This window comes from Malus domestica, chromosome 05 (assembly GCF_042453785.1).
Source record: "Malus domestica chromosome 05, GDT2T_hap1".
Taxonomy (NCBI): domain Eukaryota; kingdom Viridiplantae; phylum Streptophyta; class Magnoliopsida; order Rosales; family Rosaceae; genus Malus; species Malus domestica.
Window position 1 is genome coordinate 21,330,521 of NC_091665.1, and position 10,769 is coordinate 21,341,289.

Here is a 10,769-nt window from a genome sequence, read left to right on the forward strand (position 1 = left end):
TGGCTTAACTCACATCTACCACTACATAGTACTACAATTTAGTAGTATTCATCTTCACTTGTAAGTGAGAGGTCATAAATTTGATTCTCACAAAAGGCAAATTTAAACTACATTATTATGACTAGCCCATTACGAGGTTTAGCTTACTCCCCCACTTCCTACGTAAATAATATCGCTTGTTAAAAAAAATAATAAAAAAAAACTCACATGTACAAGTCATCATAATCTTTAATCAAGCACGAAAAACTATGATATGGGAAAACATAATGTACCAAAATTATGAAAGACGTTACGGTTAAGTAAATGTACTTGTAGTTACACAGTAATAGTCATACTTAACTCAATCATCTCTATCAAACGAGGCCTTAGTGTGGTATAACAGATTAAATAGGAGAATGCCCTAGCCACCTATTGAACATATCAAAACACTCCTTAGGATTGTACTCTGGAGCTGTATGCCCTCCTCCATGCACAATTGCAACTTGGAATCAATTCTAAGATCAGAAATGGTTTGTGATTTTAATTAGTACATTAATGTACGGATGTTATCGGACATGCCTTTATGGTCGCATATGTCAAATTATACTCTTTATTTGAATGGTAAATTGTGTATCTGCAAAATGAATCAGTGACAAAAGAAAAATGAGAACAAAGGATCAAGAGTTAGTATTAAATATTCCGAAAAAATCACGAAAACAATAAAAACTAAGCTTTATACGTATAATATACCAACCCTGCAACTTGATGATCAGAAAACCATGGTTTCCAATCATCTTCAAGTGTCAAGTTCAAGGATTCTATCCACGCCAGTGTGCTTACATATGGTATGCTCATATCATGATCACCACTGTAGATAAATACATGTAACTAAGCTGCCTCTTCAATTTTTTTTCTAATTTTTAATTTCTTAGAACGGTAAAACATGAAGAACGTATCATATTTAACAATTTACCTGTAGACTAAAGCACGAAGGGACTTTTTGCTGAGGTTTCAATGATATTCAAAACTACTTGGGACATCAAACGTATAAGGTGTGGTTTTATTGCATTTAGCCCATTCACCTTTTGTTCCCTGTTTGTAATTAATTATTAATATATTTTTTTGTTTGAAATTAGATGGCTGCAAGTTTGTATCTTCTATTTAATTGATTAGAGATAGCATTAGGATATATATACCTCTCGAATGTTGAAAGCTTTACGGACGTTTATATCATTCGCCCAAAGAACAGCGTAGCGGATCCTATCTTCCTGCAACACATCTGTCAGTTTGTTACTACTCAATAAAATGAGTCATTTTGCAGTTAATAGAGCCCCTTTTCAGTTAACAGAGAGGGTGGATTCGTATTTGTGACCTCTTCTAGCATTGAAAAGAAGTAATGCTAAACTAAGAGCAAATTACCATACGATGAATATCAGAGAGAGAGAGAGAGAGAGAGAGAGAGAGAGAGAGAGAGAGAGAGAGAGATACCCGACACAACTGCAGAGAAGAGGGGAAATCTTTCAAAGTATCCTCAACAGGGAGTGAGATACCCGCCTTCCAATTCCAGTTCATTTCTAACACTGTAAATTCGTTATAGTCGTTTGCCTTGGGGCAGAAAGGTGCCAATATGTGTTCGGAATCAAGTCTTCCAGTGCACTGCATACTCAATGATCAAGTGACTTTATATAATAGAAGATCAAAACCATGTAGGGTGTTAGGATTGTGTGTGTGTGTGTGTACACATTTGACACTTTACATGATCAGATTGAAACTCAAGAATGTATATAGGGTGTCAAGTTCCGGTCCACATTTTAGATTTTCCTTTGAGGATTATCGTTATAAAAACATGAACTAAATATGAAATTATTTAGTCATATACCTAAGAGAGAATAAATAAAACAATCCTTTATTGACAAACAATAATGAAATCTTGATAAGCATAATCAAATGATCAACGATTTCTGATTTCTTAAAAAATTTCACACAGATTCTGAAAGCTTGAATCATCGAACCACACTTTGAGATGACCCCCAGAATACTTTAATTCTTTGGATATGCAACCATGGTGATACGTACCTCCTGGAAAGCTTGAAGACTGTTGAGGCATAGTTGATTGTTTGGATCTACATCTACGTATTCGCCACTGCAATTCCTTGTAGTTGACTAAAAATAAAGCAATTAAAACTGTTAATTTGTGGAGTGCAACTTGAGTGCACTATTGCATCCGAATCTTATAAGAATGTAGCCACACAGTGTTCTCAACACTTGTATAATTGTTATCTATGAGGGTTTATTCCTTTGCTTTTCATAAGTATATTTTTTATTCAAACTTTAGATATGATATTGCTATGTGCTTCTTAGAAGGTACAAAGGGACCTTAAAACTTAGCACCTGAAACAAAACCAACAGCGATATGCATACCTCGTATATTCTATCTGATATAAGCGCCATACGATGAGCATACTCGATTCTCGAGTTAACATCCCCTTTAACATTTGTAGCTGGATTGCCAATTATGTATCCCTGAAAACCCATTTTAGATGAAATCAATTTCTAGCACAATGATGTCATGAAATTTGACAGTATAAGAAGGAATTTTTCGGGATGTCAGTTTCATCCCTTTGTTTGTTCATAATTGTGTTGAATTTATTCAACTTAAATGTGTTTTATTCATCCCATTACACTTGAAACAGCTGGTTCCGCGGCAACGCTCGAGCCTAATTTCTAGTTTTTATCTAAATTTCCAAATATCGATTGGTCATGAAAGAAACAAACAATGGGCTAGACTATCAAGAACTTAATACTTCACAATTTATGCAAGCCCAACAGTTCTTCTCGACTGCATAACTTCTCCTTCTTGGATACAAATCAGTCTTCACATTCACTTCATCTTCCCGAAAAGAACAAGCGGTCTCCTCATCAATCCTTCCCATCGTCAACCCAACACTGTAACTCCGCACTCCCATTCCATTCATAGTGTTATTGGGTTGTCTAACAATTGGTTGAGCGATTGGTCTTCTATGCATATCTGAATTACTTGCTGACTTGTTCTTATTATATTTCTCTACACTGTTATTCCTATTTGACGTCGATGTTCTAAAAAGCTCCCTCACGTCCTCATCATTGCTAGAACTCGAAGGATTGATACTGAAGCTTCTGGGAACGTGCGGAACTTGTGAGGCAGTGTAACCGCTCACACCACCACCACCATGACCCACCCTGCCCGCACAATCCTCCACACTTCTCATGTAAAAATTCCTGGCCTTGGTCAAGGTCCTTATGGGTGCACAAATAATGTACATCAGCATGCTTTGCTTGTTTACCTCTCCCAGACCCTGCGTAAAGTGGGAGCCTTGTTCACTGGGTACGACCTTTTTTTAGCATGCTTTGCTTGTTTGCTTTGGTAGAGCTCCTCATTTTTGGTAAAATTGTTAAGGGTTGAAAGCAAGAGAAGTGATTGATTAAATATTTGAACTGTAGTGAGCTGAGCTGAATGATGAGGGTGAGTTAGTGATGTGAGTTTATAAAGTTTTGGGGGATTTGGGGTTTGGACTTGATTTTTAGAAGTAGATTTAGAAGTAGTCTAATTGGGACGACAATCCACTAAATCAAAATTCTTGAATCAAATGGGACATGTGAAAGGTTCAAATGTGTAAATAGTATAATATAACAGAACGGACCAAAATAAAAAAACAATGTGACAAAAGCATACAATATAATAAAATTAACCATTGAAGATATCAGTGGCTGACATCCATATTTGATTCCAATTCATGGAACCATGTCCACAAGGAAGCGAAACTTTTGGCGGACAAAATTGCTAATACTGATTTCAGTTTATAATTTTAATCTTTGGAATAGGTCTTTCTCGTCTGTGGTAAGAATGGCCATGTTTTTCACTAGGCTAAATAGCTAAAATAGTCTATGAGATTTGCATCACTCATCACTTTGGTCCCTAACATTTCAAATTGATAAAAGTGGTCCCTGAGATTGTCCAACATCCATTATTTTGGTCATTCCGTTAAAAACTCCGTTAAGTGTCCTGGAGCTCTTGGCCAGAAGTTTGGGCAATTTTCAAAGCTTCATAACTAAATCATTTCATAATATATCAAAATGAAGATAGGAAAGTGTAGAATAAGATTAAACCTATTTGGAAGCCCAATGGCTGCCGGATATGGCTGGAAAATAGCCTCAAATTTGATTGGTCTGAGGGAAAACTGGAAAACTCGCCGAAAACTAAGTAAACTTTAAACGTTCATAACTTCTTCAATACTCAACGAAGTCAAGTGATTCAAAAACGAAAATCATACTTCTCAACGAGAAAAAGATAATGGTACCTTCTTAGATGGCTAAATAGCAGTGGTTTGACCGAAAAATGGCTCGAAATTGGCTAACTTGAGACCACGACACTTTCGAGCCGTTTTCCAGCCAAAACACTGCGACTTAGCCATCGAAAAATATACCATTCTCTTCGTCTCATCAAGAAGTATGATTTTTGTTTTTAAATCACTTGATTTCGTTGAGTATTGAAGAAGATATGAACGTTTAAAGTTTACCCAGTTTCCGGCGAGTTTTCCAGTTTTCCTTCAGATCAGCCAACTTTGAGGCTAATTTCTAGCTATCACCAGCAGCCATTAGGCTTCCAAATAGATATAATCATATTATACACTTTCCTATCTTCATTTTGATATATTATGGGTCGAATTTTGTTAAGAAATGATTGAGTTATGAAGCTTTGAAAATTGTCCAAACTTCCGGCCAAGAGCTCCGGGACACTTAATGGAGTTTTTAACGGAATGAGCAAAATGATGGATGGTGGACAATCTCAGGGACCACTTTTATCGATTTGAAATGTTAGAGACTAAAGTGATGAGTTATGCAAATCTCAGGGACCATTTTGGCTATTTAGCCTTTTCATTATATTGGGACTGGAAGTGACGGCAATCAATCTCTTTAAGCTTTTTATTTTCTCATAAAAAAATATGCATACACACAGAGTATATATGCACATGTACATATAGCCTTTATTCAAATGAATCTCTAATTTGGTAAAAATGAGGATTAATTGTGGGGCCATTATATATTCAATTTCTACGATCCGAACAGCCTATTTATTGAGAGGAAAACTAATGAAAATGGTTTCAATACTTTGAATTTTAACCAAAAACCATATAATAACTTTATTTAATGGTTAGGACAAAGCCTAACATTAAACCAGTCCAATTAAAATGGCTCAAACAATGAGTTTCCAATTCTACCCCTAACGACAAGTCTTTTGTCTGTCTAATATCCAAATCTCTTGGCCATGCTCTATCTCCCCTCTCTATCTTCTCTTCAGTTGCTCCGTCACCCCAACAATGACCGCCTTCGTCATCTCAACCACTCTCAATATCATCAGGTACTACTCTCACTCATCTCCTCATTGTCACCGTCCATTGATGTCTGCATTAGCATCTACAATAACAGTGTTGGAGTTCCCTGTCAAGATTCACTAAGAAGAGAGGTCTATGTCACGTAGTTGATCTTCGGACACCTCCTGATGAGTAGCAACTATGATAATATGGTGAAGAAGACCATCGGTGGACGCAAAGGCTACGGTGCCAAGCTTACGAACATATTCTCCACCAAATTCATTATCGAAACGGCGGACGGAATGCGACAGAAGAAGTATAAGCAAGTACAAAATTGTGGATTCTCTAATTTACGTGATGTTTAATTTGTATTTTAGGATTTTACTGTTTTGTGGAATTTAGGAATTAGGATTTGGTCTTCTATTTTAGGGTTTGGTGTGTATAAAATTGTGTATTTTAGGGTTTCAATGTTTGGTGGAATTGCAGAATTAGGATTTGGTCTTCTATTTGTGATTGTTCATTTGAAATTTGATGTAATTTTGTTTTGTAATTTGTGATTTATTGGGGAATTGCATAATTAGGGTTTTAGTATTTGAGTAATTTGTGATTGTTCGTTTTATAGACTTAAAAGTATGTTTATCTTGTGCACCTTAGGCCATCTCCAACCGATTTAGCCAGAGGGTCATAGGGCTAAAAATAGCCCGAAATAACACGAAAACCGTTGTCAACCGAGGGATAGGCCAAAGGGCGCGTGGGCCCCGCCGGACCAAAAATGGGAAAACAGGCCAGCCATCCAGCCCTGGGCCGATCCAATTGTTTGAATGCAACGGCTACCTGGCGTCAGCATGATGCCAGGTGACCGTTGAATTTGAATTTTTTTTTAGGACAAAATTTAAAAAAAATTAAAAAAATTCTAATTTTTTTCCTATAACTACCTAAGCCATCAAACAACATTAAATATTAAATAACATTAAACTTAAACAACACAATCTCCACCCTAGTGCTACTCTGGGGAGTTATTCAAACTTAAACAACATTAAAAAAAACATTTAACAACATAAAAATTAAATGCCTACTCCATGCTTCTTTCGGCCCAAAGATGTGCAAGAAGATCCTATTAGAGGTACTTATTTGTGGCACGCGAACGTATCATCTTATGGCGCCTCATGTACTCATTTAAAGAGATATTACCAATTTTGGATCCAAAGGAAAATTAGGCCCATCATATATTTTTGCACGAGCCCTCCTTAACCTATTTGGATCATCTTGGTCGTCATCAGACTCTCCATCAATATAGCTTTCTCGCTCATCCTCCATAATCATGTTGTGTAATATGATGCACGACATCATGATGGAGTTCAATTTATGACACGCCCCAACCCTAATTTCCACAAATATCAGGGTAGACACGTGTTGGTTGACACCCAAGGGTGACGAAGCCATTAAAAACATGAGTATTGCTAAAATATGTAATTAGAAAGAGATACACTAGTGTAGAATCGTGTTCAGAGTATACAACTAACCAAGAATCAAGTGAAAGAATGATGATAAGAAGGTACGAACCAAGGAATGGGTCTTACCCAAAGAAGAATTGAATATGCCTTAGGGAGGTGTCCTTACGCCGGGATTTTGTACCTCGGCTTTAACTCCTGAGGGGGCGCAAAATAAAAAAGGTGAGTGGACCAAAGTTTATAATAATAATAATACTAATAATAGGAAAACCATTTTATTTTAGAACATAGTAACCCCCCGTTTTGAAAACATATATAATACTATATAATAGACTTTACGAAACCCTAGCATGCCACGCCAAAACCTTCGTAAACATGTACGTGTAAAACCATGCCTAATAATGCTAAAAACACCGCCTGAAAGAAAATCTAAAAATCTCCTCAAGACTGTACTCTCCAAGGGTATCATAGTCGCTTGAAAAAACCCTAGCATGCCATGCCAAAACCTTCGTAAACATGTACGTGTAAAACCATGCCCAATAATGCTGAAAACACTGCCCGAAGGCAAATCCACAAATCTCCTCAATACTGTACTCTCTAGGGGTATCATAGTCGCCCGAAGGCAGTACATGTGCATTACCCGAAAGTGAAGCTGAATAACTTGTCCATCACCCGAATGTGAAGCTGTATAACCTGTTCATCACCCAAAGGTGAAGCTGGATAACTTGTCCATCACCTGAAGGTAAAGCTAAATAATATGTCCATCACCCAAAGGTGAAGCTGTATAAAATAGCATACATCCACACCGACACTAGCCGTGGTTAGTGAAGCTGTCCGACACTACTTTCGACAGTGAAGCTGGGGGTATATCATATATCATATCTAACTCCTCCTTATCAATTGTTTCCTATGGCCATATACATCTATACTCGTGGTGTGCGGATGTGCCATATGATAACCCACTAGATAAGTACCGAAAACATACCTCAAAATCTCATATCCAAACAAAAACTCAAAAACTCCTAAACTCAACTCACAAATCCATGGTAAATCATATTCGTAAATCCATAATAAGTCATATTCGAAATCCATATAAATTCATATAAGCAAATCCAACAATTCAATACCTTTAATAAAATGTATTTTCGATAAATCAAACTATTTCGTAAACCATAATTATAAAAGTCCATAAAGCATATTATAAATCATCTTCAAGTCATGAAATATGGAATGCATGCTAGGCTAGGCTAATATTTTATAAAAACAAGCAAGTTAAGAAGGGGTCCACTCACAGATTTTATTGCTCGAGAACTGCTCGAACTAGAGAGGATGATGCCGCTTCCCGTCAACGCGCCTAAACACAATTAGAGACCTTTTATTAAAACTATACCTAAACGATAGAATTTGGGAAAACGGATGGCGGATTCAGATTTGGCATGTCAGAAAACCTAAGAAAGGACCCCGGGTTCCCCCACACGCTGCCACACGAACCGTTAAGAGGTAGCGGTTCCCGACGAATGAAAACCTAATTTTCCGACTAACTCTAAAAATTCCTAAATTTTATAGGCAAGTAGATCTCAATGAGAGGAACAACTTTCATACCTGAGTCGAAGTCCAATTTGATCAGAAAACACCCTGATTGACCCGCGTTCTCGCTGGAACCCTAAAAATGGGTGATTATTGATTCGTCTCTTCCGATGCTCTGCCGCCCCCAAACTTTTTGGGGTTTGTTCCTGGCTTGTAGAGGAGTGGTTTGGTGTTGGTAGTGGTGGTCGGAACCTGCAGGATTGGCGGTTCTCACCGTGACCATTTGGGAACCCACATGTTCCGTTCTCCTCAAATCATGGGTTAAAGGAACTAGGTTTTGGGTGGAAATGGAAGAAGGAAGGCCAAGGAGTTGTTTGGTAGGGGTGGAAGGCCGTAAATCAGCGAAAAAATGGATAGAAAATCGTCAGGAAAAGTCATCGGAACATGTGTCGAGTCGCTGTGTAACGGGTTAAGAGGAAAGGGTCCAGTTGGCTACTCCCTCAAGTCTCTCCTTTCTCTCTTTTCTCTACTTTCTGATTGGTCACCCTCTCCCTTATTTTCTCTCCCGCATTGTCTTCCTCTCTCTCCTTGTCTCTCAATCCTAGCCACAACCATGGCACCAAATCAATGCTCCAACAAAATCTAGAGCCTTCCAGATTTATGGCCAAATGACCATTTTTCCCACAACTTTGTTTGTTAATAATTCATTTCTCTGCTTTCTCTCATTTCTCTGCTTTTTGATTGGCTGCTCCCTCAACTCTCTCATTTCTCTCATTTCTCTGCTTTTTGATTGGTCACCCTCTTCCTTATTTTCTCTCTCGTGCCTCTCATTTTCTTCCTCCTTCTCTTTATCTCTTCATCCTAGCCACACATATGGCACCAAATCAATGCTCCAACAAAATCTGGAGCCTTCCAGATTTATGGTCAAATGACCATTTTACCCTCAACTTCGTTCGTTAATAACTCCTTCATTATAGCTTCAAGTTATGTTCCGTTTACACCCACGCACTCGTAGTGACGAGTACTACGAGGATATGCCAAGAAAATAGATCGTACGTGACATGACAAGACAGTCAACAAAAGTCAATGCATTTGCCTCAGAGGGTATTTTCAAAATTTCACATTTTAAAATTATAAAATTCGTAATAATTGGGGACGGGTTGTTACAATCTACCCCCTTAAGAAAATTTCGTCCCCGAAATTTTGAAATAACTAGTTATATGTAAAATACTCGAAATTAGGTAGAAAATATGTATAAATATATATACAAGGAAAAAAATCAAGTTAGAGCAGCTGCACAAAAGAGAATGTCATTCCGTTGTAATCAGATTGCAATTATCCTCATTCATGCCTCCAAGCTCACACCTTCTTCCTTCCTCAATAATATAGTAGTATAATACTCATATAAAAATAAAAAGTTGCAAATACATATAATTATGCAATAACATAAATTCAAAAATATATATACGTATAAGAAAACAACTTCTAAAATAGATATATAACATAGAATTAAAATGCTTGTACTAAGTTTAAAACCGAAAGTGGAAATAACTCACCCAAAATTTGTAATGGCAAAATTACCTATATAAATAAAATAATGAATTTTCAAAATGTTTGTACGGAAAATCAAAACCAAAAATGAAAATAGGCCTTGCCCAAGCATTCGTCATGTCATGTACTTCGAGAATGATTGTGTGTCTTGAGTCGAGTCCTAATCATAGCTAACTCATAACTCCTACCTCCTACTGTAGACGGGCCAACTTGCCGACTTGCCCACTTGCTTAGTGAACCCAACAATTAAGCCATCGATATTACAGTCTGCAGCTTGTAATGCTAATAACTCATCATTGTTTCGGTAAGCAAATGAGAAGTTGCCAAAGCGTTATTGTGCTCCTTAATGTGAAATATGCCTAGATCATCCCATTGACGCCTCGATCATGCTCCCGCACTATCCCAGCGCGCACCAATCAAAACTGCTAGAAGTGCCTCAACATCCACATTCCCACGAACAATAAGATCCTAGAGTGAAGTAGCTGAAAGATGTGCAGAGATGAACACATGTTATATAACATTCCTCTATGACTAACCACAATTGTCGCTCTCCTGGTCGAGAGGTATAAAACTCGAAATCTATAATAAAAGAACCATAAATTTGCTCACTTTCTCCGAATAATGGTTACTACTTCAAACTATTCATAGAACTAGCCTTACGATCACCATACTCGGAACCCAAGATGGAATTTAATCTCTGTCGATGCATATAAAATGTGTTTTAGGGTTGGGTGAGAAATACCCTTAAAATATTTAGGCAAAATCATTGTCAAATAACTACTAGAGTATGATATGATGCCTATGAATTGTAGAAAGATAATAGGATGTGACTATTCATTTATACGTGAAGATAGTGATTGGTGATGTAATCTGTTAACCACTTGGATTATTACTTTCACCAATCCCTTAC

At 37.3% G+C, this 10,769-nt stretch overlaps 2 protein-coding genes across 6 annotated transcripts; both read right to left on the minus strand.

The window, feature by feature from the left end:
* Positions 1–245: 245 nt before the first annotated feature.
* Positions 246–8,684, minus strand: LOC114825224 (serine carboxypeptidase-like 8). 5 transcript variants are annotated; one of them, XR_011581001.1, is made up of 10 exons: positions 8,384–8,684; positions 8,074–8,135; positions 6,911–6,979; positions 2,401–2,502; positions 2,056–2,142; positions 1,468–1,635; positions 1,176–1,247; positions 953–1,071; positions 734–847; positions 246–613 (listed from the first exon to the last, which is right to left on the minus strand). XR_011581001.1 is itself a non-coding variant. In XM_029103643.2 (9 exons), exons 4-8 carry the CDS (start codon positions 2,428–2,430, stop codon positions 991–993), a joined length of 438 nt encoding a protein of 145 aa, XP_028959476.2. In that variant the 5' UTR covers positions 2,431–2,502; positions 6,911–6,979; positions 8,074–8,135; positions 8,384–8,684; the 3' UTR covers positions 246–613; positions 953–990. The 5 variants fall into 5 exon arrangements, 3 of the variants coding, with proteins under 3 accessions (XP_028959476.2, XP_028959477.2, XP_070677732.1); XR_011581002.1 differs by having other exon boundaries at positions 1,176–1,258; XM_029103643.2 differs by lacking the exon at positions 734–847.
* Positions 2,769–3,227, minus strand: LOC139196133 (uncharacterized). The gene has a single exon (XM_070821793.1). It carries the CDS (start codon positions 3,225–3,227, stop codon positions 2,769–2,771), a length of 459 nt encoding a protein of 152 aa, XP_070677894.1.
* Positions 8,685–10,769: the final 2,085 nt, after the last annotated feature.

Bases quoted from the DNA above. Each gene is read 5' to 3' on its own strand.
- LOC139196133 (XM_070821793.1), bottom strand. From the start codon at position 3,227: ATGAGAAGTGTGGAGGATTGTGCGGGCAGGGTGGGTCATGGTGGTGGT.
- LOC114825224 (XM_029103643.2), bottom strand. From the start codon at position 2,430: ATGGCGCTTATATCAGATAGAATATACGAG. The intron at 1,636-2,055 runs GTACGTATCACC...TTGAGTATGCAG, and splicing joins GTCTTCAAGCTTTCCAGGAG to TGCACTGGAAGACTTGATTC. The intron at 1,248-1,467 runs GTATCTCTCTCT...GATGTGTTGCAG, and splicing joins CTTCTCTGCAGTTGTGTCGG to GAAGATAGGATCCGCTACGC.